Below are 27,306 nucleotides of genomic sequence, written 5' to 3'. Positions count from 1 at the left end.
ATTGCAGGGGTTCTCAAACTGGGGGTCGCAAGGTTATTACATGGGGAGTTGCAAGCTGTCAGCCTCCACCCCAAACCTTGCTTTCCCTCCAGCATTTATAATGGTGTTAAATATATAAAAAAGTGTTTTTAATTTATAAAGGGGGGGTCGCACTCAGAGGCTTGCTATGTGAAAGGGGTCACCAGTACAAAAGTTTGAGAACCACTGTTCTATTGGCTGACTGCAGGTGGAGAGGTGGGAAGAGCAAAGTTAGGAGAGAAGCTGCTCTTGACCCTAGTTCAGATACTCCCAGAGCCAAGGAGGCAGATCCCGGAGTGAGGTCATTTTGAAATGACTGAAGTGTGGACGCATAACTTGTGTGGCCTTCCATGGCTACAGCACTGCAAGAAGAGGGTGCATCTGTGATGGTTTAAAGAGGATAAGTTGTGGGTGGTTCTCTCTCACCTTCTCCGAGTGCCTCAGTGCCATGACCCTGAATGACACAGGTTTAAACAAGCTCTCAGCAGGCTTTGGTAAGTAGCCTCCACTCTTTCCTTTTGTAACTCAGCTTTCTGGCATAGAGCCAACATTGAAGAAAGTACCAAATTGAAGAAATACTAGAATACAAACAGAATTATGGAAGCAGCTGTCCTCGTGTACACCCCACTCCCCATCTTGTCATCCTCCAGCAGGCACCTTACATCTCTGGTCCCGCCTTTCTGTTTCAGTGCCAAGGCAAGCCCTGGCTGTAGTTAAAAGATGTTCATTCACTGCATAAGCAGCTTATGGTATGTTGGCAGAAACTTGTGACCTACGTGTAATTTCCATCTGATCTGCCCATGCCATATAAATTGTGAGTAAATTGACACATCACCCCCTCGTCCTTGATGAGCAGAACCAGTTTTCCTTGTAGCTCATGGCAGTCAGATGTCTAGGCTGGGTCTTGCTTCAGTCAGTAGAAGTTTTGTCAGTGACTTCAGTGGACAAAGGAGCAGGCTTAGTGTTTACACGCATGTGCCCAGCTTTGTTCCCTGGGGAAAGGAGGGATTTCTGCGTGGTATAGTGCACACATGCTCTGTGCTTGGAGAATCATTATCAGTGCAAGTGACGCATGTACGTTACTACTAATTTACACCCATACTGTGTAAATGTCACTCTTCCTTGCATAAACCCTATCAAATGGGGTCTGCTCTATGAGTCCTCTCCTCCAAAATGCACTGTTCAGTGCCGTACTGTCTATCACAACACATGCCAACATGTCTTCCTTTATGACATCCCATCACTTCTTCTTGGGTCAGTCTCTCTGTGTTTTTCTTTCAGAGTTGATCTGTTGGACTCTCACATAGTTGCCAGGACTGCTTTTACTGTATATGACCAAACCATTTGAACCTGCACTCCCCAAGTTTTTCATTTAGGGTGTTACTTTGAGCATGTCAGTAACATACACGTTCCTCAGGTGGTCTGTGACGGGGCAGCACCACCCCGCACCGGCCCTAGTAGCACTGATGGCGGAAGTCCCGCCCCGTCTATACTGGGCATGTTCCAAGTACTCTGGGAGAATAAAAGGAGGGAGCCCAGATCAGTCTGGGTTGGCAGCCGCAGGGGAAGGACCTGACCGGGAAACTCCTGCGGAGGACCAGCTGCCGCCCATGGAGGTGCCAGGGACTGAAGCCTCTCCAGGCCGGCCCAAAGCCCTACTACAGGAGGAACCTGGGGAGGCGACTGACCCAGAGGCCCGCAGGGAACCTAGGGAGTTGTGGAAGATCTCCACGCTCAAGCCGGTAGGAAGCGACCCGGGGAGGGGGTGACGGACTGTACCTTGCCCCCAGCAAGTCTCAGCGTGTTTCAGTAGGAACCACCTGCTGAGCCAGGGGCAAGGTCCTATGCTGCGGTTAAGGCCAGAGGCCGGGACCCGGTGGAGTGGGAGAGTCACTGGGCTGCATTGCCCCACAACCCGGAGTGACCCTAGAGACTCTGGCCACTAGGCCGTACTGCCCTGCAACCAGGGGCAGGTCTATGGACTCTGGCCACTAGGCTGCATTGCCCTGCAACCAGGGGCGCAAACCCTCACGTGGTCTTTTTTGCTTACCGCTACTCATCCTTCTCAACATCTGCATTTCTGTGAAACAGATCATTTGCTCATGTTTCTTCATTGTTGCCCAACACTCAGTGCCATACATCAGAACTAGATAGACCATCGTTTTATAGACTTTCCCTTTTACTATAACTGGAATCTTCCTGTCAAATATTACACTACTTATCTCTTTCCATTTGAGCCAAGCATTTATACTTCTACTTTTGTTCTCTATTTCCCCATTTTCCTGGATTTGGGAATCCAGGTACTCTGCATTTTCAGTATTGTCTGTCCATCTAGTTTCATGGATAATTCTTCAGCATTCACATTTTTGAAATTATGATAATTATAATATTTTTCCTTGGCTTATTTTGAGCCTATGTCTCTCCAGCACATCTCTCTGGATTCTCTTCTGGACTATCGTTCTCACTGAATAGAATATAATTTGCAAACATATACAAAGGTGCCTCCTTCTGTATGTTCCTTGTGAAGGTATCCAAGAAGAGGATAAACAAGAGTGCTGATCACTGACGTACTCCCACCTTTATTGATAGTTCATCTGTTTCACCACTAGAAGTTCTGACTACTAATGTTACTTCTACATATGTGCCTTGAACAAGTTCTTGTACCTGTTTTCTCCCTCATGTACCATTAGATGTTTTCCTTTGGAACTTGTGGAACCATATGAATTTTTTTTTTCCACTAGCTGCCTCCGTGCAAAAAGAGCCTCTGTTGTTGATCTTCCTGGTGTAAAACCATACTGATCTGCACTAATACTTTGCTTCTTAGTCTCTTAGAGCTCGTAAGCTTCACAGTGCGTGCAGTGTTTGTAGTTGGGAGGATATGGGCGAATCCCGCATCCATTTCTCCATATCTATGTGGGAATTGGCTGCAAGAGAATTCTCTTCACTGGACTTGATGATGATGATTTCCAGCCATTTGTGTGTAATCCATACATGTCTTTCCAGTAGTTCTGGCTGCTCAGCCTTCCACTTGCTGCCAAATGATTCTCTTGATTCTTATAGAGATATTTCTCCCTGCAAAAGGATTTCTCATCTGAGTGTGGCTTTGGCTTACAAAATGGAGTGACGCTCATACAAAAACTCTTTAAGCAGCAAGAACCTGCATGGTGACCACGTCTGAACTTGCTCCATCTTGAGTGAGCTCTGAGGAGGACTGTCAGAGGAAGAGGTGGGAATGAGAAGGGGAAATAGGAAAGATTAGACCTTGGAATTGAATTGAATACCCATTTGGGTAAATGTTTACTGTGGGGAGAGGGGCTTTTTTGTCTTCTCCTCCCTGCTGCCCCCAAACAGAGAGATGTTTTCCTTCAGGCTCACATCATTAGCTAACCTTCTCTTAGAGACATAACAGCGTAAACATCCCAGGGAGCTTATATGTTATGTGTACAGCAAATCTCAATGCAATCGTTTTGTTAATTTAAAAAAATGGTGTTCAAAACAGCAGTAACCAGTTGTGCTTAAGAACTGCAAAACCGTAAGGGCATACTGGAGACAAGATATCTCTGTACAGAAACTGCAATCCCTCCACTCATTGCTGGACTGCTGCTACCTCTGTGGTGGAACATGGCCGCTGTTTAAAAGTGCACAGAGGTGGCACCCAGTATCTTAGAATGGGCTGTGAAGAAAAATACCATATCCAGTTGCGGCTGCAATTGTCCTGATGGAATTTGGCCAGGAAACCTGGGTGAATATTGTGGCTCTTAAGATTTAGATCTACCCTGATTGTTCAGTCTGCTCCATCTGAATGAGTTTGAGTGGGAGACACTCTGTAGTGACCGTTTTGCTGACAGATTGCAGGTAGTGCTTCCCTGAATAATTCCTTTGCAGCACTTCCCCTTAACCCAGAGGTGGGCAAACTACGGCCCGCGGGCCACATCCGGCCCACGGGACTGTCCTGCCTGGCACTTGAGCTCCCAGCTGGGGAGGCTAGCCCCCGGCCCCTCCTCTGCTGTCCCTCCTGGGCTGCGGAGCCGTGCGCTCCTGCCGAGCAGAGAAGAAGCGTGTCTAGCTCTGGCCGGGTGGCGCGCCTGCCAAACATGCTGCTCCGAGCGGCATGGTAAGGGGGCTGGGGCCGGGGGGTTGGATAAGGGGCAGGTGGTCCTGGGGAACACTGAGGGGACAGGGAGCAGGGGGTGGTTGGATGGGGCAGAGGTTGGGGGTGGTGGTCAGGGGACGGGAAACGGGGGGGTTGGATAAGTGTGGGAGTTCCAGGGGGTGTGGCTAGGGGTCGGGGCAGTCAGGGGACTGGGAGCAGGGGGGTTGGATGGGTCGGGGTTCTGAGGGGGGCAGTCAGGGGGCAGGAAGTGGGGGGGGGGATGGGGGGGGGGCCAGGCTGTTTGGGGAGGAACAGCCTTCCGTACCCAGCCCTCCATACAATTTTGCAACCCCAATGTGGCCCTCGGGCTAAAAAGTTTGCCCACCCCTGCCTTAGCTGCACAGGATCTTGATTTTGGTCCATTACCACAATTCCCAGCACCATTGGGGCCATCCTCCTCGGGTGTCCTTGTGGCTCACCAGGTAGCACTCTGAAGTCTCCTCCTGAGGCTTGGGCTCATACCTAGTGCTGGCCCAGCCCAGTAGCACTGGGGAACAGATGTGCTGTTAGGGCAGGGGATGGCAAACTTTTTGGCCAGAGGGCCACCTCTGGATGGGGAAATTGCATGCAGGGCCATCAATGTAGGGCTGGGGCAGGGGGTTGGGGAGCGGGAGGGAGTGTGCGGTGTGGGAGGGGGTGTGGTGTGCAGGAAGGGGCTCAAGGCACGGGGGTTGGGGTGCAGGAGGGGTGTGGGGTGCACAAGGGGGCTCAGGGCAGGGGATTGGGGTGCAGGGATGGGGTGCGGAGTGTGGGAGGGGGCTCAGGGCAGGGGGGTGGTGTGCAGGAGGGTGTGGGAGGGGGTTCTGGGCAGGGGGTTGGGTGCAGGAGGGTATGGGAGGGGGTTAAGGGGCTCAGAGTAGGGGGTTGGCGTGTAGGGTGCAGGAGGGGTTCTGGGTGCAGGCTCCGGCCTGGTGCCGGTTACCTTGTGTTGCTCCGGGGTGGCAGTGGTATGCAGCGGCTCAGGCAGGCTCCCTGCCTGCCCTGGCCCTGCACTGCTCCCAGAAGTGGTCAGCACCACATCCTTGTGGCCCCTGACGGAGAGGAGGTAGAGTGCTCCGCGTGCTGCCCTTACCTGCAGGTACCTCCCCTGAAGCTCCCATGGCCAATGGGAGCTGCGGGGGGCGGTGCCTGCAGGCGAGGGCAGCATGCTGAGCCCCCGTGCAACCCCCCTTCCCCAGGGGCCACAGGAACATGGTGCTGGCCGCTTCCGGGAGTGGCGCGGGGTTTGTGGTGCCATGGGGGTGGCTATCCTGCAGTCTGGATCCAAAGCTCTGACGGGTCGGATCCGGCCTCCGGGCCGTAGTTTGCCCACCCCTGTGTTAGGGGATTTTCCTTTGCTGATGAGAGGAGCTGAAGTTCTTTCTGTTCCCTCTGGGTGTGCTGGTGTGTCTCGACGATCATGTGGTGCTTTTTCATGCAAACCCCTTCCCTAACAAGCATGCTTTGCAGAAATCTGAATGTGGTGAGGAGGGGACAGTGGAGCAGGAGGGGACGTTGAGAGATTTCTGCATTGTAGTTTCAGCTCCAATCTGAAATGAGCTGGATGAAGTAGGTGAGACCCACAAAGGTAATGGCTCTGGCACCAGCAGCACCCAGCGCTTGTGGGTGACAGAGTGGAGACAGGTGCCAGATGAGTTGGTAGGGGAGCAGTGAGAAGCAAAGCCATGCCGGTATAACAGGGGTAGGCAATCTATGGCACGGGCCTAAGGTGGCACACAAGCTGATTTTCAGTGGCACTCACACTGCCCAGGTCCTGACCACCAGTCCAGGGGGCTATGCATTTTAATTTAATTTTAAATGAAGCTTCTTAAACATTTTAAAAACCTTATTTACTTTACATACAACAATAGTTTAGTTATATATTATAGACTTACAGAAAGAGACATTTTAACGTGTTTAGAAGGTATCACTGGCATGCGGAATCTTAAATTAGAGTGAATAAATGAAAATTCGGCACACCACTTCTGAAAGGTTGCCAACCCCTGCGGTATAATGTCCCTGGCCTTGAGGGCATGTAAATGCTGCAGGGGTTGCCTTCACAGTCACTGCAGTGCTGTTTGCTAGCTCCTTGCTGCACACAATACTCTGGAAACCTTTCTCCTTTAGCATCCTTGTCTTGTCTTCTAGCAACTGCTGAAGTTAAAAAGAGACTGAACAGAGGGGTAATGGAGGATGGGTGGGACCTCTGCACTGGTTGTTGAACAATGTCTGACTCAGACTGGCATCTAGCGTAGTTCTAGGCCTTTTTGGTTTTGGTGCAAAACACTACCCCATTTAGTTTCTTGGTAGCCCACTGGATTTGCTGGGTACTGATATGCTCAGCCTTGACTAGTCTGGCAGCTGAGGGGCTTGTAGCAATGCATCTGTGTTTACTTGCAGGAAGCATTGCTGAAGTGCCACCTTATAAGCAGATGCCTAGCAAAAGCCCATGGCTTCAGAGTCCTTCTGCTTCCCTGGAAGCTCCTGAGCCTGCAGCGGAACTCCCAGAGGAACCTGCTTTGTGTATTCTCGCTTCTAGGAGTCAAGCTGGGTCAGAACTTAGGGCTGGGTTACTGAAGCCCTTACAGATTTACAAGGGGGCTCTCGTACTTTGCTTTGGAGTGAGACAGTGAGAAGTTCTGCTAATGAAATGTGGAAGGTGATGCTAACCCTCTCCTCCATTCTGCACTGTGAGGGATGGGGGAGGGAGGACCCACAGGGATTGCCAATGTCCTGTCTGTTCTTCTGTTCAAATTCATTCCATGGGTGTGAGATCTTGTAGTGAGCATCTCATCCTGTGCTCCTTCTGCAGGCTGTTCTGTGCAGACACATGCCACGTGCTGTTCCCAGAGCTGGAATTGGCTGGTGCAGCTGCACACAGATGTCTTGCTGCGATAAAGTCAGTGCACCGTTAGCTAAATGTGTCAAACTGGCAGCTGCATTCATCTCGTTTCAGCTCCATTCCAGGGATGGCAAAAACTCGTTGCCAGAGGGACGCAGGGAACTTAACAAAGGGTCAAAACACCATTCTTCAGCTTCAGAGTCAGGTGAAGGGGAGCAAACACCAAAAATACAGTTCTGGGGCAATACAGTAAAGAGGACAGAGCTGTGGGTTTCTCCATGCAAAGAGTCAATGGAAGAGCTGGAGAGGGGCAATGGAAGAAGGGAGGGTCAAGGACACTGAGGAGGTGCGGGTTGTTTGGCCAGTGAGTCAGACAGAGAAGCCCAAGGGAAAAGCTGCTGGCTGTAGCTTTAGAGAAGGTGGAGTGGGACAGGACTGGATGCCCACTTCATGGTGTGGGGCCCCAGGGTGGAACCCTCTAATGAGGGTGGACAGGAGCTGGGTTGGAGGGGCCCTGCAGGAGGAGAAGCGTTGGTGGAGTGACACAGACTCTGGAAGGGGAGTATGTCTGACTGTAGGAAAAGCTCCATTTTCCAAAGATGGGAGGGGAATCATGCCACACCCACCTCACTGTGCCCTGGCCTCACGCTGCCATGTGTTGGAAATAGTCATTCCTGCGAATGGAAGAAACTGGGTGCTTTGTTGCTGCTGGGTGCCTCGGCAAAGCAAGACACAGAACCACCTGCACAGTGTGTCCAGTGCTGAAAGGAGACCAGGGGATGCCATTCAATACAGTGTGTGTCATAGATAGAATGGTACTATCAGCCCTGAGCCTCTGGGTTTCACTGTCCACTGTGTGAGCTAATGGCTTGGAGAGCTAGTGATTGGTTACGTGCTGCTTTGTGGTATGGGGTGGATTGACGCTAGTGCATTTCCTACCATGCACTCCATGGCTGTGGATCAAAGTTTTCACTTAAAAACAAACCAGAACCCAGACAGATTTCTAGCACTTCTGGTTACAAGGCTACACTCAAGATGGGATGTTCTTCTAAATGCTCTGCTCTAGGAATTATTTGGAGGGAGGTCTCTGACGTGTTAGATGGGAGGTCACACTCTGTGATCACAGTGGTCTCTTCTGGCCTTGGAATCCATGAATCTTCAAAAGCTCACCTGAGTGTGAACAGGTGCAGTGCTGTCTACAGGGAGCCTGAAAAAAACAGTTGATCAAATGATGGTTAACTCTGGAACATAACGATGGTGACATGAATGTCAATTTTGTTGCTGATTGTGTTAGCAGACACATCCAGCTGCAGTGATGTGCTCATCTTGCAGCCCAAGATCCCTCCCACTGGGGACTCACGTTCATGGGGAAGGGAGGCTTGCTTAAAAGGCAGGGAGCACAGGTTAGTGAGCTTCCTGTCCAAAAGTACAGTTAAAATCCTCTTCCCCAGACGTTGCATAGGGTGCCTGGATCAGGTGTGGGCTCGTCTGGCATAGAGTTTGGCTCATGTTTGGGGTATATGCTGCCAGCTGGAAACCTGTGCTTGCTGCCCTCCACAGCCAGGGCTCGCTTTCCTGGGCTGTTTGAATAGTATGAATAGGGAATACCTGAGCCTCCAGAGCACGGTTTATCCCCCTGGAGGGAACATGGGCCCTGGTCACTCTGAGGTTTTAGTCATGCATGGAAGTTCAGACTAGTGGAAGGATTTGGTTTCCTGGCAGCCACATGCTGCATGGGGGCATTAGTGTTAATGCCGAGGTACGTAAGAGTTGAACTAGGCCAGTGCCCTGCAGCCAGCAGTGAAACAACTTGCAGGGCCCATTGGCTTCACATATCCTTTGTAGAGGGGGAGGAGGAGGTGAAGGCCGATGGGGTGGGGATGGGCTGCAGTGTGGGAGGAAGAGGAGGTGGTGGGCCCCGTGTTCTCTTTCTGTAACTAAATCCCTGGCAGGGCAGGGGGATGGGGGAGACTGGGGATGGGCAAAAGAAAACCTAATCCAATGGAAGGAGGGTTTGCAGCAGGTGGCCACAATGTGAACAGTCGGATCTGACAGCAAGATCCATGCAGGTGCTCTCTGCTACTGAGGCTAGTCTGGAGGCTGCTCTTCACAGGAGGATTCCTCCCCCGCTGGTTATCAGAGCAGGATCTGGCTTGCCAGTTTGTTTATGATTTTCCTGTTGCCAGTTAGCACCCTACTTGTGGCCTGGCCATGGCTACTGGGGAAGTGTAGCTGTGTCTCCCCACAGAGTGTATGTGGGACATGTCTGCATTCTCCATTGTGGGAGAAGACACCTGGATGAGAAGATGCTCAGGCCTGCTCAGTGTCCCCAGCCTCAAGCACAGGAGCCTCTGCACATGGGAGAGGATGCAGGGGAAACCCGTGGAGCTAGGATGCTTCTTATATCTGGAAAGAACTATTGCCCAGCTGAGCCCCATTCCCCATCCCCCATCGAGAATGGGGGCTGGGGAGCAGGAAAACATGGGATGAGGAGATCTCCAGAATAACCAGAGGATGGGGAGAGACTGGGGAATGGAGATGGGGTGCAAAGCACCAATACAAGGGGAGGAAGAGAGCGCGAGGCAGGACAAGGACTGGCCTTAAAATAGGGGCCAAGACCACCTTCTCAACCACACCCCAAGGAGAGTTAAGCCCTGCCACTCCCTCAAATGGCTTTATGGCACCTCCTCTGTGAGGGAGGGGGAGCCATTATCCTGGCAGCTCCCTCTCTCCAAAGCCAGCTGGCTTAGTGGTGGTGCTCTGAGGTGAGATTAACCCTGCTAGTGGTGGTGCACTGGAGTCTGGCTTCACCCACTGGATCTGGCAGACTGAATTCCCAGCTCAAACAGGGTGCATTGGGAAGGTGGCGTTGCCCAATGAGATCTCTCAGCCTTGCAGGCAGTTATATGGAAATAGACCAGCTCAGGCCTGTCCTACCAGCACCCTGAACCCATCTCTTCACCAGCTGTGCCCAGGGCAGAGCTATTGCCACAGCTGTGTTTTCTCATTTGGATGCCAGGAAATGAGAAATAATGAGCCGCTTATCTCATATGCCTGGGGCAGGTAGCAGCAGAGAGCTCCCAGCATACTTTGCCACATTAAGCTGCTTCTTGTCTCTGTGCTACCAGTCCATAATGCTTGCGCCTGCGCTGCTTGTCATGTGGGAAGTTCTTGATCCTGGGGCTTTGTCGGGGACAGGTACTCAGCTGAGGAATGCAGAACCAGTTTGGGCTGAGAAACCCGAGACCACGAAGGAGCTCTTAGTGACTCCTCTGAGTCTAGCAGCAAAACACCTGTGCCCAAAGCCTGTACCAAGCCCTATACATGAGTCTGGCAAAGGGCTCTTCAGAAGGTGGCGCTCCTGGAGGCAGTGACATTGTACACGTGGGCAATGGCTGGTGGATTCACATAGCACCTACTAATCCTGCTCTTTCCCAGCCTTTCCCCCTGTGTGCTAGGCTGCAGGGAGCTCCTGTCAAGGTGAGCTCTATGGTGCACAGGGCTGTAACCCTGTGTTCAGTGGGTTCCACGAATCCTGCCTCCTCCTGCAAAGTAGAACTGTGCTGGTCCCACCACATCCAGGAGGCTGGAGGGACCAGGACGTGTCCTGGAGCATGTTGCAGGAGAAGGAGTTGGCCCTGGCTAGCTCACACTGTCAAGCACTCTACATTGGTTACAGTTGCTCACTCAGAGCTTTCAGAGGCACTTTTTGAGCCTGGTTCTGGAGTGAGAACATCCTTCTGGACCCCTTCTTGCAGTCCATCAAGTTCCCTCAACTACTCCTCCCCTGCCTAAGGAGTGGCCCTGGAGGTGTATTGATCTCTGCAGGGGAGGGGGACAGAGCTGACTAGGCAGTGCCCAATAGGGAGATAACTGATTGCTTTGGGGTGGGGGTGGGGGCGGGGGCTTTGGGAACCTTGTGTGCAGCCGACAACCCCTTTTCTTCAGCCTTACGGATGTGGGGCTTCCAAGGCAACAAAATGTGTCCACCGGGGGAGGGGCCTGTCCGTATGTGTCCTTGTATCTGTGTGTCTGCCACTCGCCTTTTGTATTTTGTCTCTTGTTTTGCAGATGAATCTCTGAGACCAAAAATATTTTAGAAAGTTCTGTTTCAAGCTGTTAATAAGTTTTGTCAGTTTGTTTGTTTGTTCTATGCAGTTGTGGGAATGTCAAGGTAGGAGGGACAGGCACATTCAGGGGTGACCAGGGAGTACCTTGGCTTTTCCTGGGTGCGAATGGCCCGGGCAGGGGAGTGGCTGGTGGGATGATGGAGCCAGCATTCTGAGCTGTCACAGAAGGGGGAGCAGGAGTAACAGCTACATCAGCGCTTGCTGTCTGTGCTGGTGCTACCCTATGGTGGAGGGCATGGTGCTTAGCGGTGCTCAGAGCAAATGCAATCACTTAAAGGCATGGTGCAAACATTTGTGCACAGCTGTGGGCACTTTGTGGATGGAAGATGTGTTATTGGTGCGTTAGGAGGTTGCTTTGGGGCTGGCAATGCTAAAATGCTCTAGAATAGAGAAGGAGAGAGCTGGTAGCAACCCCTATATTCAGGTTGTCTAATATTTTCCATTACAAAGGATTCTTGCAACCTTTTCTTTGAGAAATGTTCGTCTCACTATTGTTTACAGCTGGCATTTGATGTTCAGCAGGGGAAAGGCCCTCAGGCCACAGAAGTGTCTGTTCTTTGGGCTTATCTACGTGGAGAAATTTGCCAGTATAATTAATTATACCACTCTAGTTATACTGATATAACTCTTATTCTAGGGGCTTGGCTACACTTACAAATTTGCAGCGCTGCAGCAGGGTGTGAAAACACACCCTCTCCAACGTGGCAAATTGCGGCGCTGCAAAGCGCCAGTGTGGTCAAAGCCCCAGCGCTGGGAGCACGGCTCCCAGCGCTGTCCGTTATTCCCCACAGGGAGGTGGAGTACGGACAGCGCTGGGAGAGCTCTCTCCCAGCGCTGGCGCTTTGACTACACTTAGCGCTTCAAAGCGCTGCCGCGGCAGCGCTTTGAAGTGCTAAGTGTAGCCACAGCCTAGAACAAGAAGAGCAATATAATTATACCAGCATAACTATACTGGTAACTTTCCCCATGTAGAACAGACCCAAATCCCATTGAATTCTGTTCAGCTTTTGCTGAGATGTGAACTGTTACAAACAGCTGTGTTGATGTTCCTTTCTGTGATGGTGTTCTTCAGGGGAGAGTTGCCAGAATCACTGAACACAGGAACCTTCTCTGGCAGGGCCCATGCTGTCACTACAGCAGCAGCAGCAAACACGGCACTGGAAATGTCTGAGAGCTGTCTGAGCAGCAGGGTGGAAGAGACCTGGGCTGGGCTGGGCTTACTCCCCTCGACCTGTCAATGGTCCTGATGGCCCATCCCCCTCCTCTAGGGTCATCACATGGGGCTGGGCTTAATTCCCCCCTCTAGCATAATAGATTTCCGTTACCACCAGCTAGTGTGGGTCACAATTTGTGCTGTGATGCTGAAGGTTAGGGGTTTGAATATTTTTTTCCAAAATAAATGCTTCACTGCTCCTAACTCAGCATCTGGAGTCCTGTGCCCATGATCATGGCAGCTCATTGCTAATGGGAAGCCCTTCAATGACAAACGTGCATGAGGGGAAGAACAGGCAAGCACTGTTCAATAAGGAAACAATTTCAAGCCCAGGTTTCCAAAGGGTGGTTACGAACACACACACCAGAAGGAAGGAGATAAAGGGCTGTCAAAACAATGAGGGGGAAGAGGTTTCTCCTTGGTTTATAACTCATGCTTGCCCTCTCTGATTCTTTCCCTTTTGTTTTCCCCATTTGGCAGGGTTTTTAATTGTTCTTCCTTTCCAGTGAAGTTGGTGTGGATGACACCTCCTCTGGTTCACTCTCTGGGTAGTGCACTGGTCTCTACGGTAACTGAGAAGGTGTCTGTGTTAACTTGCCTTCTCTCTGCTGGCTTTGAGCATCTGAGCAGAAGGCCTGCTTGACACACAGCACTGCCCTGATTTCACTGGAGGTGTGATTTTAAGCTGATTTAGTTAAACGGTTGCCAGTGTGTATGTGGACATTCATGTCTTGCTTCGGTAAATTTACAGGCACAAACGGAAGTGCTGTAACCCGCATCAAACCCATAGAATTGTTTGCACCATTTAACTCACATAGGTTTTTGACTGTATGTGTGTGTGCGGACAAGGCCTAAAGCTCTGTGTTTTGTCAAGGTCTGGTAAACAGTGACTATTATGCCTGTGACAAGTTGGTGGATTCCTGTTTATCAGGAGATGTAGACCATAGATACTGTTCCCTATCCCTGCTAACAATATTCCAGCATGGCTGAGGTTTGTCCAGCCCGTTTCACTAGGGTTCACACAGTCAGTCAGGGGGCATTACGCTGAAAGGCTTCCAGCACTGATGCTACACTGATCTTTACTTTGAGTGTTTGTGTTGTGTTTTGCAGAAGTAACATTCATCCTCAAGTTGATAATGAAAATTCAGAAGAAAGAAAAGCAGGTTTGTGACCTCTCCTTCACCTTAATCAGTCTTTGAGGCTTCAATGCCTCGTCATGTGTGAGTGGTGGCTACAGCAAGTCGACCTACAGCATGTTTGTCGTGTAGCCAAGAGGTGTGTGTCCATTTCCAGCTTTCAGCCCCTCTTGTCAGGGCCACGGACCTGTGCTTTGAAATGTAACTGAGGCTTGGGGCATATAAATCTCTGCTTGAGGCAAGGGCAGAGAGTGGGATTTATTTTCCATTTAATAAACAAGACATACTTAATTGTTTATGTTAGCCTGGGTAGCGAAGCTCCTACCATTCCAGTGTGTCTGGCTTCACAACCACTGTGATTTAGGAAAACCGGTAAAGTTGTTACAATAAGTGCTAATAAATAACCCGTCCCAGATAAAGCTGGAAGTGGAGAAGGAGTGGGACAAGGGGAGGGGAGGCCTGCCGTGCCAGCTCAGGAACCCTGCTCGGTTCAGAAATAATCCTGGCCACCAAGCCTCTGACCCTTGACTCTGACCTGCTACATCCGGTATTACGATACAAATTGAATGAATAAATCTGCTACTGGAGGAGATTTATGAGCTGCTGGTCATTGTCTCTGCTATTTGCACAGGGAGAAGCTGCCCCTGGGCTCTGTGATAAAGGGATAGAACCTGTTCAATGTATGGAGACTCTGCCTCTGGGGTGAAAGGTGTTTGTAGGGTGTAAAACAAGCCAGTCTGCCCTTCATGGATTTGCGTCCATGCTGCTTTTAATGGGAAACCATTAAAGTGAGCATCTAATAATGGGATAAATCTCTTAAAGGGAGTGGGAGCCTCTTTCAGCCTACTCAGAAGCAAAGCCCACAGGGCAGCAGCTAACCCCTTTCTGGGGTCTGTCCTTAATGACAAAGAAATGAATAATAACAAAGCTCAGCTCAAGCCACCTTCACTGCTTCTAGTGCTCTTCTCTCAGGACTGCTTAGCCCACATGTTAGATCCTCTCTCTCTCCAGGTAGCCACTGCCATCCCCCTTGTACCGTGCACTCCTTTTGTAAGAATCACATCTGCCCTGGATGATTTGAGTCTTACAAGTGGAGTATTTTAGTTAGTATAGGAACGATTTTGTCCCAGTGGCTTTGATCACGGTATGCGGTTGATTCTTATATCAGTGATTTTTATAAATGGAGTGCACTGTATCTGGTTTGGATAGTGAACCACCCACCCCATGGAGTCAGCAAAGCCCACTCAGCCCTTTCCCAGCAGAGTGCATGCTGCCAGCAAGATTTAATGTGTACCAAGGAAAGGGAGCCTGGTAAAAATGCTTCTTCATTGGCAGCCTTTCCCCAGGTGTGGTTATCGTGCAGATTGCTGGCAGGTGTTCCCTTGAAACAGTGGCATCAGATGGGATTCCTGTAGTGATGGGTCCTGAACCACCTGAGCAAAGGCAAAGAGACATTGGGCCAGGTTCTGACCATACTTTTCCTGGTGTAATTCCACAGCAACTTGCCTCAGAATCTTCTCATTCAGGAACTGCCCATTGCCACTCCTGGACCTGTGCTCTCTCTACTTTGGAGTGGGCTGCTCTGCTATTGTACCAGAGAAGTGAGATGTTTCTACTGTCTGTCCTGGAAAATCACAGCAGCAGGGGGCCCTTCCCACAGCCCTACCTGCTTTCCTGCCGACAGACACTGCTCCCAAGTGTGCATGGAGGTAGAAGGGAGAGCAGCAGGCAGCTTCGCTTCTGTGTGGGGTAGGGGGTGTAGTGCAGACCAGGACAAATGAAAGTGTTGCAGGAGCTGGTGCTGCCAGAGGGAGTGGGGGAGCCAGTGGGGCTTCCTCCAGAGTGACGTGAATCTCTTACAGTTCCCGTTCCTGTGGGTGAGGCTGGTGTAACACCCTAGTGTTGGAAAGCACCTCTTCCCCCCCCCAGTGCATCTGTGCCTTAGCCAGGAAGGAGCAGTCGAGAGAATGAGGATGGATGGCATAGTGTGGTCAGCAGCCAGAGTTTAAGGCCAGAAGGGAGCACCAGATCATCTAGTCCAGCTGTTCTCAAACTGTGGGTCGGGACGCCAAAGTGGGTCGGGACCCTGTTTTAATGAGGTCGCTAGGGCTGTCGTTAGACTTGCTGGGGCCCGGGGCCAAAGCTGAAGCCCGAGCCCCACCGCTTGAGGCTAAAGCTGATACCCGAGGGCTTTAGCCTTGGGTTGCAGGGGCACAGGTTACAGCCCCATGCCTGGGGCTGAAGCCCTTGAGCTTTGGTTTTAGTCCCCCTGCCCGGGGCAGTGGGCCTCTGGCTTTGGTCCCCCACCCAGGGCAGCGGGGCTTAGACGGGCTCATGCTTTGGTCCCTCCTCCTGGGGTCGTGTAGTAATTTTTGTTGTCTGAAATGGGTCAGGGTGCAATGAAGTTTGAGAATCCCTGATCTAGTCTGACCTTTGTATATCACGGGCCACCAACCCCAGCAGCACCCATACTTGAACCGAACAACCGAAATCAGGCCAAAGTATTGCAGACTTCAGCACTTGGCTGTGTTAGAGACCCAGAGAGAACCAGAGAGCTTGTTAGTGTGAGGCAGCCTCAGTGATGGCAAGCAGGGGGGATGCGCTGCACTCTCTGGGCATACCTTGCCTGGCCTGGAGTGCTAGGCTGGTGGGCCTTCTCCTTCTGAGGTGCTTTCCCTGCTGCCCAGGCTGGCCCCAGCCCCTCCATCTTCATCTGCACAAATAATTCATGAACAGAAGCCATTTCTGCCAGTAAGTAAAGGCCAAGGGTCTGCCAGGCCAGGGCCAGGTGTGGCTCTGGGTGAGCATGGCCTGGGTGGGAGACAGCTCTCTCTGCCATACAAGGGGCTGCCTGTATGTGGAACTGCCCATCATAATGGACCTGGCCCTCTGTCTCATGGCACTGTCTGCTGGTCCAGCTGTTAGCTAGAAATGCCTTAGGGATTTCTACAGGGCTGGAAGAAACCCTGGCTAGGTAGTGAGGAGGCAGGGAAAGTCCCTGCATAGCATTTGGGGCTGGGAGTCCTGGATGAAAGGGCAGCGGCACTGGCTGTGGCGGCACTCCTCTCCTCCCCTCCCCGGGGCTGGATCCCTGAGCTGGAACACCTTCAAGCTGACTGAGCTTCCACTTTCAACGTGGACCAGACTCCTCCCAGTAGAGAGCCCTGTCAGTGTGGCATCCCAGTAGAGCTTCAGGGCCATTGTTCGTGGCAGCCTTCTGTATGTGGACTCTGGAGAGGATGTGGCACTCACAGAGTTTTAACAGGCCCTGTGTGTGGCTTGGGCTGCATTCAGTTCTGCATGTGTCCCTCATCCATATCTGTTTTCCCCTTTGTCATCTCAGGGTGTGTGTGCATGTGCACATGAAAGAGACATGTTAGGCAGAATGTTGAGGCTCAGATGTGTTGCAGGCTGTGAGGTGAGGAGATGCCGCTCTCTCCCTTTGGAGATGGATTCGCTAACTGCTTGCTTCCTTTGGAAATCCCATCCCAAATTACTTTGCTTGCCAGTGCATTTGAAAAGCCTGGTGTGCTGTTAACATTATCAGTTGTTGACTGCAAGGCCTGACATAGCATTCCAAAGTCTTCCTCGGTCATCTGGATCTCTTGGTATAGGATTCCTTTCTCCTTGGGGAGTCAGGTTTTGTCATCTTGGTGTGTTTTGCCTGTTGTGGTTGGGGCTAGGAATGCCAGGTCTTGCACACAGACCTGTTCTCACTATTTATATTACTAAGTGGTCTGATATTCGTGGATTGTTTGTTAGTGCTTCTAAGTGCTGTGTTTGCATTTCCTTCCTTCCCTGTTAATGCAGGAGAAATGAGGATTTGTCAGCTGCTGTGAGTAACCTTTGAAATCTGTCACCTTTCCATGTGATTTGTGGGGCGCCCAACCTGGAGGCCCATGTCCTGGTGGGGTGGGGGTTTAGAATCTGATTTAAGCATGTTCTTCTTCAAGTGATTGCTCATATGCATTCCAGTTAGGTGTGTGCGCGCCGTGTGCACGCTCGTCGGAAGATTTTTACCCTAGCAACACTCGGTGGGTCAGCTGGAGTGGCGCCGCTATAGTGCCAGATATATACCCCTGCCGACCCATCCGCCCCTCAGTTCCTTCTTATTGCCCGTGACGGTCGTTGGAACAGTGGAGTGCGGCATCGCTGTCCTCCACAGCCCTAGCTTCTCTTATTTCTAGCTTATCGTGTATATAGTTCAACTTTAGAGTAGTTATAGTTAGTTTTACTAGTTTAGTTGTAGTTAGTGTTTGTAGTCCAACGGGGGATTGGGGGACTAGCCCCTTTTTCCCCTGACCTGGTGCGGGCTCATGCCCAAGGCACCGGGGTTTAAGCCGTGCTCGGCCTGTCAGAAGCCGATGCCGGTGGGAGACCCTCATGAGTCTTGCCTGAAGTGCTTAGGAGAGTCTCACCTTCCTGATAAGTGTCGAATTTGTAAATCGTTCAAGCCAAGAACAAAGAAGGAGTGGGACTTTCGCTTAAAGCAGCTCCTAATGGAATCGGCACTTAAACCTGCGGCACCGGCACCGACTGCCCAGCAGTCTGCATCGGTGAGGAGTGCACCTTCGGCACCAGCTCACTCCGGTACCGAGACCCGGCACCGACATCAGCCGGCACTGGCTCCCCGGCACCGATCCCTTTCCCCCTTGGGGAAACGTAAGGCTGCGCCGACCACATCCTCTAAAAAGGATCATACACCCAGGCCCGCAGGCCGGACCCCGGTACCTACGCCGGCACCATCAACTCTGGCACCGCAGCTCTAAGCTCCTCCTAGCGCGGCACCGTCGATTCCGGCACTGCAAGGGCCGTTGAGTCCAGTGCCACACAGCTCCCCGGTTCACGCTGCGGTTGAGCTAGCTCTCCCTTCAACTCCCGAGACTTTCTCGATGGCACGAGAGCTAATTGCGCTGATGGAGTCGACACAGCCTCAACCCCCGGCACCGCCGGTGTGGGTCGTCAAGTCAGTTGGCAAGCCGGCCATAATGAGGCCCCCTTCCCCTGACCACCAAGAGAGGCGTCACTCCAGATCCCGATCTCGGAGACGTTCCCGCTCACGCTGGTCCTGATCCTGGCACCGCTCGCAGTCCTGGTACCGCTCTCCATCGCGGTACCGGTCGTACTCGCGGAGACGCTCATGATCCCGGCCCCCGGACAGACACTGTCGGCACCGGTCCGGCTCTCGGTACTGTTCTCGGTACCGTACGTCCCGCAGCCGTTCTCACCACAGAGACTCGAGATCCCGGTCGACCTCCCGGCACCGGCGTGGTAGATGGTCCCAATCTCAGTCCCGGCACCGACAGGACCGGTACTGTTCTTCGGTACCGCCCCGGGACCGAACGGCTGAATCGGCGGCACCGTCCCAGGGCCTCTCGGCACCGCCATGGCCTTCGAGACACCCGTCCATCTCGTCCCACGCCAGCAGTGCTTCCTACCAGCAGTCTGAGCCACAAGGCCAAGAGCAAGGCCCTCCTCAATGGGCTTTCTGGACTCCATGGGCGTACCACGAAGCGCAAGGTGCCCCATTCGCGGCTCAGCGCTCAGGTCCCTCTGACCATAGAGCCCCCGAAGCCACGGTTAGCAGGCCTCCTCCCACGGGCACTGACGAGGTGCCACTTGTTTCTGCGGAACCTGAAGTTCCTCCCGACGCAGAAGCAGCTCCGCCGCTCACTGACCCACCACAGGATCCCTTGGTACCAGGCCTCTCCTCCTCCTCCTCGCCTGATGAGGCGGTAGCAGGAACATCCTCCTCGGGTCCTCCTCCTATTGACCTTCGGGCTCATCAGGACTTGTTACGGAGGGTAGCTCAAAACATGAACCTGCCGGTCGAGGAGGTGGCAGAAGTAGAGGACCCAATGGTGGACATATTGATGGCGGATGCCCCCCTTCGAGTGGCCCTCCCCTTCATCCGTACTATTCAAAACAATGCTGATACTATATGGCAGTCCCCAGGCTCCATTCCACCGACGACTAGGGGAGTGGAAAGAAAATACATGGTCCCGTCAAAGGGCTATGAATATCTATATACCCACCCTGCTCACTGGTAGTACAATCCGTCATTGAACGGGAACGGCATGGCCAGTAAGCGCCGGCTCCTAAGGCTAAGGAGGCAAGGCGCATGGACCTTCTAGGCCGTAAGATCTACTTGGCTGGCGGCCTTCAGCTTAGGGTGGCCAACCAGCAGGCCCTCCTGAGCCATTATAACTTTAATACATGGGTGTCTGTAGGCAAGTTCACTGAACTCCTGCCACAAGACTCCTGTGCAGAATTTACGGCCCTTTTGGAAGAGAGTAAAAACGTAGCCAGAACCACCCTCCAGGCCTCCCTGGATTCAGCGGACTCGGCGGCCAGGACTCTTGCCTCTGGGATAACGATGAGGTGCATATCCTGGCTCCAAGCTTCGATGCTCCCACCTGAATTGCAGCAGACGATTCAGGATCTACCCTTTGACGGTCAGGGTCTCTTTTCAGAGAAAACCGACCCGAGACTGCAAAGCCTCAAGGACAACCGCATTACAATGCGCTCGTTGGGCACGCACACTCCGGTAACCCAACGTAGGTCCTTCAGGCCCCAGCCGTACCGCCCCTATAATCAACCCAGGCCGCGACAAGACACCAGACGTCGTGTCAGGGTGAACCGGAGGAGACAATCTGGCAACCAGGGAAACCAGACTCAACCGCCCCCAAAGCCATCTTCGGGGTCGAAGCAAAACTTTTGATGGGACGCCCGAGGACGGCCCACCAGTTTCCCTACCGGATCCTTCACCCTTTTTTTTTCCAACCGTCTCTCCCATTTCCTCCCTGCCTGGTCCCAGATAACTCCGACAGCTGGGTCCTCCGCACGGTGGAATCGGGATACCACCTCCAATTTGTTTCTCCCCCTCCCTCCCACCCTCCCTACCCATCCCTCTTCAGGGACCCCTCTCATGAGCAATTCCTCTTGCAAGAGGTCGAGACACTCTTGAGTCTGGGTGCCATAGAGGAGGTGCCAGAGGGCATGAGGGGCAGGGGTTTTTATTCCCGCTACTTTTTAATCCCCAAGGCAAAGGGAGGTCTACGACCGATCCTAGACCTGCGAGAACTCAACAGTTTTATGGTAAAGCTCAAGTTCCGCATGGTAACCCTGGGGACCATTATCCCATCCCTGGATCCGGGAGACTGGTATGCTGCCCTCGATATGAAGGATGCGTACTTCCACATTGCTATTTACCCACCACACCGACGCAATCTTCGCTTTGTCGTCAACAACCAGCACTACCAGTTCACGGTGCTCCCCTTCGGCCTATCTACGGCCCCGAGAGCCTTCACCAAGTGCATGGCCGTGGTCGCTGCCGCCCTCCGCCGTCGTCGAATACACGTCTACCCGTACCTCGACGATTGGCTTATTCGAGGGACTTCCCAACTGCAGGTGACCCAACACACGCGTGTAGTCACAGACCTATTCGGGAGGCTAGGCCTTATGGTCAACGCCGAAAAGTCTACTCTGACTCCAACGCAGCGGATAGAATTTATTGGAGCAGTTCTGGACTCCAATCTGGCCAGTGCCTGCCTCCCTCTGCCACGGTTTCAGGCAATGTCTTCGATCATTCGAAGTTTCCAATCCTTCCCGACAACGTCAGTGCGTACCTGCCTCGGCCTCCTAGATCACATGGTGTCATGCACCTTTGTGACCCTGTACGCAAAACTCCGGCTTCGGCGTTTTCAAACATGGCTCACGTCACTATACCGCCCACACAGGGACAATATAGACTCGGTGGTCACGATTCCCGGGACAGTCCTCGACTCCCTCAATTGGTGGCTAGAACCTGCGGTAGTTTGCGCAGGGGTACCATTCCACCCTCCCCAACCCTCTGTGGCGCTGACCACGGATGCATCATCTCTGGGTTGGGGTGCCCACCTCGAGAGCCTACACACTCAAGGCCTCTGGTCACCCCAGGAGCTGGCCTTACATATCAACGTGAGGGTGCTGAGGGCGGTCCGCCTAGTGTGCCAGGCGTTTCGAGTCCATCTACAAAGCCGCTGTGTATCCGTGTTCACAGACAACACGACGACAATGTTCTACATAAACAAGCAGGGCGGGGCGCGTTCCTCCCTACTTTGCCAAGAAGCCATCCACCTGTGGGACTTCTGCATAGCCCACTCTATTCATTTAGTAGCGTCCTTTCTCCCAGGAGTACAGAACACCCTGGCAGACCACCTCAGCAGGTCATTCCTGTCTCATGAATGGTCGATCCGTCCCGATGTCATCCATACAGTTTTCCGGAGGTGGGGCTTTCCCCAAGAAGACCTCTTTGCCTCCAGAGAGAACAGGAAATGCCACGTGTTCTGCTCCTACCAGGGACGCTCCCCGGGCTCCCTCTCAGACGCGTTTCTCCTCCCATGGACGAGACACCTGTTTTATGCCTTTCCGCCATTTCCCCTCATTCACAGAGTGCTGCTCAAGCTCCGGAGGGACAGAGCCAACCTCATTTTCATCGCTCCACCATGGCTGAGGCAGCACTGGTACACCCTGCTGTTCGACCTATCAGTGGCGGAACCAATTCCCCTGCCAATATGGCTGGACCTCATAACGCAGGTGTCATAAATAAACAGATCAGGGTTAAGGTCTCTTTTACCTGTAAGGGGTTAACAAGCTCAGTAACCTGATGAACACCTGACCAGAGGACCAATCAAGGGACAAGATAATTTCAAATCTCTGTGGAGGGAAGTCTGTCGTCTGTGTTTCTTTGTTTGGAGTTAGTCTCTTTTTGGATTTAAGAGAGGCCAGTCATATCCTTCAAGTTCTCCAAGTTTCCTGAAATAGCCTCTTCTATTCAATATAGTGAGTATTAGTTAAAAAGGCGGATTAGTCTTTTGAGTTGCTTTCTGTATTTGCAATTGTGTGTTTGCTGGAAAAATTCTTTATTTCTGTTTGCTGTTACTGATTATTCTGAGGAGGAGGGAGGGGGAAGTCTCTCCAGGTTTATAAGTCAGACCCTGTGATATTTTTCCATCCTGGTATTACAGAGATAGTGTACTTTCTTTCTTTCTTTTTAATAAAATCTTTTCTTTTTAGAACTTGATTGATTCCTTCCCTTGTTTGGATTTTCAGGGGAAGGGGAGGGGGGAAAAGTGAATCCCTCTTTGTTTTGATTCAAGGAATTTGAATCCAGGTATCTCTCCTAAGTATTAGGAGAGGGGAGGGGGGAAATGGTTGTTTCCCTTTGTGTTGAGATTCAAGTTTGAATCTGTGTTCCCCAGGGAGAGTTTTGGGGGAACAGGGAGTGTGTCAGACACTTAAAACTTGACTGGTGGCAGCAAGAACCAGATCTAAACTAGGATTTTAGTTTAGAGGAGTCCATGCAGGTCCCCATCTTGTGAACGCTAAAGTTCAAAGTGGGGAATAAACCTATGACAGCAGGACTTCGGCAGGCTTCACCACCCGGACCTGCAGTCCCTTCACCTTATGGCATGGCTCCTGCCTGGTTGACCCAAGCGGAGCGGAGTTGTTCTGCTGCGGTACAGCAGGTGCTTTTGGGGAGCAGGAAACCTTCCACTAGGTCGACTTACCTCGCCAAGTGGAAGCATTTCTCCCACTGGTGCAATCAGAATAACTTCGATCCTCATCTGGTGTCTATTCCAACGATATTGGATTACTTTTGGTCCCTCAAGGAGCAGGGCCTCGCGGTCTCCTCCTTAAAGGTGCACCTGGCAGCTATCTCGGCCTTCCGACCAAGCGAGGGTGGCCGTTCTATTTTTTCTAACCCGATGGTTTCCCGGTTCCTTAAGGGACTGGAACGATTGTACCCACAGGTCCGGCGCCCGGCCCCTACCTGGGACTTAAACCTGGTCTTAGCCAAACTTATGGGGCCCCCTTTTGAGCCTATGGCCACGTGTTCCCTTTTATACCTTTCCCGGAAGACGGCCTTCCTCGTCGCTATCACTTCGGCGAGGCGAGTCTCAGAACTTCGCGCCCTCACGGCTGACCCGCCTTATACGATCTTCCACAAAGACAAGGTGCACCTCCGACCACACCCCTCCTTCCACCCTAAGGTGGTGTCTGCTTTTCATGTAAACCAGGACATCTTTCTCCCTGTTTTCTTCCCGAAACCGCACTCTTCGCGCCGGGAACAACAGCTTCATACTTTGGACGTCCGTAGGGCTCTCGCATTTTATATAGAGCGGACGAAACCCTTTCGGCGTTCGCCCCAGCTTTTCGTAGCTGTAGCAGACCGCATGAGGGGCATGCCATTCTCTTCCCAGCGGATCTCGTCTTGGGTAACATCCTGTATCAAGACGTGCTACGAGCTTTCTCATATTCAGGCTAGCCATCTTACTGCTCACTCTACAAGAGCGCAGGCCTCTTCTGCCGCCTTCCTGGCCCATGTCCCCATCCAGGAAATCTGTCGGGCGGCTACCTGGTCATCGGTTCACACCTTTGCTTCACACTACGCATTGGTACAACAATCCAGAGACGATGCAGCCTTCGGCTCAGCAGTCCTACGCTCTGCCACGTCTCACTCCGACCCCACCGCCTAGGTAAAGCTTGGGAATCACCTAACTGGAATGCATATGAGCAATCACTCGAAGAAGAAAAGATGGTTACTCACCATTGTAACTGTTGTTCTTCGAGATGTGTTGCTCATATCCATTCCAGACCCGCCCCCCTTCCCCACTGTCGGAGTAGCTGGCAAGAAGGAACTGAGGGGCGGATGGGTCGGCAGGGGTATATATCTGGCGCTATAGCAGCGCCACTCCAGGGGGCGCCCAGCCGACCCACCGAGTGTTGCTAGGGTAAAAATCTTCCGACGAGCGTGCACGCGGCGTGCACATACCTAACTGGAATGGATATGGGCAACACATCTCGAAGAACAACAGTTACAACGGTGAGTAACCGTCTTTTACTGCTCTGGGGATGGGGAACAGATTTATTTGCTGGGTTTAAGGCTCCAGCAGCTTGTTTTCCCTCCCTCTCCTCATGGTTTCTTCATGGGAAGGGCACATGGTAGTCTGTGCTCTGCTCTCTCTAGGGCAGAGGTGGGCAAACTACGGCCCGCGGGCCACATCCGGCCCACGGGACTGTCCTGCCTGGCACTTGAGCTCCCAGCTGGGGAGGCTAGCCCCCGGCCCCTCCTCTGCTGTCCCTCCTGGGCTGTGGAGCCGTGCGCTCCTGCCGAGCAGAGAAGAAGCGTGTCTAGCTCTGGCCGGGTGGCGCGCCTGCCAAACATGCTGCTCCGAGCGGCATGGTAAGGGAGCTGGGGCCGGGGGGTTGGATAAGGGGCAGGTGGTCCTGGGGAACACTGAGGGGACAGGGAGCAGGGGGTGGTTGGATGGGGCAGAGGTTGGGGGTGGTGGTCAGGGGACGGGAAACGGGGGGGTTGGATAAGTGTGGGAGTTCCAGGGGGTGTGGCTAGGGGTCGGGGCAGTCAGGGGACTGGGAGCAGGGGGGTTGGATGGGTCGGGGTTCTGAGGGGGGCAGTCAGGGGGCAGGAAGTGGGGGGGGGATGGGGGGGCCAGGCTGTTTGGGGAGGAACAGCCTTCCGTACCCAGCCCTCCATACAATTTTGCAACCCCAATGTGGCCCTCGGGCTAAAAAGTTTGCCCACCCCTGCTCTAGGGCATCGAGTGGCTCCCTCTACTGCTGGCTTTCTTTTTGCCCAGCCTTGACTTATTGAATAACGTGAGAACTGTAGAGATAAAGCAAATTGAGTTATTCCACAGAGCCTGCAAATTTCCTTGTCCTATAGTTATGGAAATAACTAGACTCGTCCCTTATATTAGGAGTCTGTGCTCAAGCACATCTGAATTTTCAGAGCTCTAAGCAGCATTACTTTCCCATCAGAAGGAGAGGCGATGGGAAGGGGAGAGGTTTCTTAGCTTCTGCTTTAATCTGAGGGTTTCACTCCATGTCTCAGAAATGGAGATGCTGAAGCTGTGAATTGCCTACCCCCCTAGGTGGTGCCAGCTGATGGATCTGGTGGGTGCTCTACAGTGGGTAACTTGTCCAGGACAAGCAGATATAAGGGTGCTATGATGGATGCCTTTATGCAGTGAGAACCATGAAGGGGACACAACAGATGTCTCAGGGTGGTTCTTCAAGTGATGGTCCTGATGTGTATTCCACATGTGCATACGCATATGTACATGATGCATCTAAGTCTGGAGATTTTTAGCAAGCAGTGGTCACTGGTCTGCACCCGCACAATGGAAGGGAGCACAAAAGTCTCTTTTTAAGGGCCCCAAAAAGGTGACAGGTGGAATAATTCATCTTCTCATTATTTTTTTCCTACCAATTAGGTCTAATTTCCAAATTTTGTAATTTCCTAATTTTTGGTCCATTGATTTCCAGTCCTCTGCTACTCTTGTTTACCAGTCATAATCTTAACATAGTCCTTGAATGGTGTCAGTTTAAATTAATTCAGTCTGTCTGTCTCCTCACATCTTTTCTTAAACAGTTTTATATAACGGATTATTGTGACAATTCATGACAATATTTTTCACAGTTGAGCTCACAGTTAGGGTAAATTTGTAGGCCCAATTATTACAATAGACCTGTGTTCCCTGTAAGCTGCGCATTTGGGCGGCCTTGCAGGAGAGATTCAGGTGCCACCCAGCTGATTAGGAGAGCAGGCACAGCCGGCAGCATGTGTTCAGGTGCCCCTCCTCCAGCCACGTTGCTCCGTCCTGCAGTTGCCCCCTGGAGCCGGAACCCTCCTGTTGGTTGTGCAGAGTGGAAGAGGGGGGAACGGTGCTGATGTCAGGCTGTCCCCCTTCCCCCCACCCCTGTATCCCATCTCTGCAGAGCAGGGCAGAGGGGACAGCCTGGCTCAGGAGGACTCACTTGGAGCTTCTGAGGTGTGAATGGTGAGTGGCTGAGTGCCTTTCTTAAAGAGACAGGGCACTGTTTCTGAGATTTCCCCAGCAGCCAGTTGACACAGTCTGTCTCTCTATCTCCCCCTCACCCTGTCCATGTGCCCCATCTGTGCAGAGCGTGGGAGGGGAGACAACAGGGCTCAGGACAGAGCAAGAGAGCTTTCAGGGAGTGTCTTAAAGAGACAGCACAGGGCTTTCCCCAGCAGCCAGTCCTGGCTGGAATAATTATTCCTATGGTAACTTTTAAAAAAAATATATTATACCTAGGTTTTTTGTTTCTATTGGTGGCGCACATAGGCACATACAATTTATTCCACACATGGATGGAAAAAATTAGAGGGAACATTGCAACAGACCCCAGGGACATGGGCCTAGACCCTATTGTTGAAGTTTCTCTCTGCTGAGTGCTGGCTGATTGTAACAAATCCCATAAACCAGCCTCATGGTCCATCCCAGCCTTGATACCTTGCATGGCCTGGTCCTGTTAGAGTTGTTAACTAACACATAATACCATAGGTAACCCCTAAACATTGCTAGAGTCTCTGCATTCAAAGAGGCCCTATACTTGTCTGTGGTCTTAGCTAAATACCAAGGTGATGGGCACCATTGAAATACCATTGGCAGATGGATGAGGTCTCCATTCACAGATCCTCTAGATTTGAGGGCACTGGGTCTGCCCCAGAACATGGGCATCAGCTTTTCTCTCCTCGGTTGCTCACTGATCTCTTCAGGCCCCCGTCTCTGTCCTGCCAAACACATTGTAGTGATAAAGACACAAGCACTTCATGTTCCCCTGTGCGTAGAGCTGGGTAAAGGATGCATAGCTGTGTCCTCCTAGCAGCTCCTATATGGTGAGACCAGCCCTTCTGTCTGTGAGAGCTGCCTTGTCCAGACTCCCAGTGATGAGGCCTTGATCTTGGCTGGAACCTTTAGGGGTCACTCATAAGAACCTAAAAACAGCCATACTGGGTCAGACTAATG

The 27,306-nt window shown here is 52.1% G+C and overlaps 1 protein-coding gene across 9 annotated transcripts in view; it reads left to right on the top strand.

Moving 5' to 3' along the window:
* CHD6 (chromodomain helicase DNA binding protein 6) overlaps nt 1–27,306 on the top strand; it is a 217,412-nt gene that overhangs the window by 58,624 nt on the left and 131,482 nt on the right. For 7 of the 9 annotated variants that reach the window (XM_044985565.1, XM_044985564.1, XM_044985558.1 and 4 more), the window contains exon 2: nt 13,446–13,498. The exons of the other annotated variants lie outside the window; for them this stretch is intronic. In XM_044985565.1, coding sequence (XP_044841500.1) covers nt 13,472–13,498 — 27 coding nt within the window. In that variant the 5' untranslated portion in view covers nt 13,446–13,471. The remainder of the gene's footprint in view (nt 1–13,445; nt 13,499–27,306) is intronic. 9 annotated transcript variants of the gene reach the window in all.

Source organism: Mauremys mutica, chromosome 13 (genome assembly GCF_020497125.1).
Source record: "Mauremys mutica isolate MM-2020 ecotype Southern chromosome 13, ASM2049712v1, whole genome shotgun sequence".
NCBI lineage: Eukaryota > Metazoa > Chordata > Testudines > Geoemydidae > Mauremys > Mauremys mutica.
The sequence above is the reverse complement of the archived record's forward strand: the minus strand, read 5'-3'. Positions and strand labels throughout refer to the sequence as shown.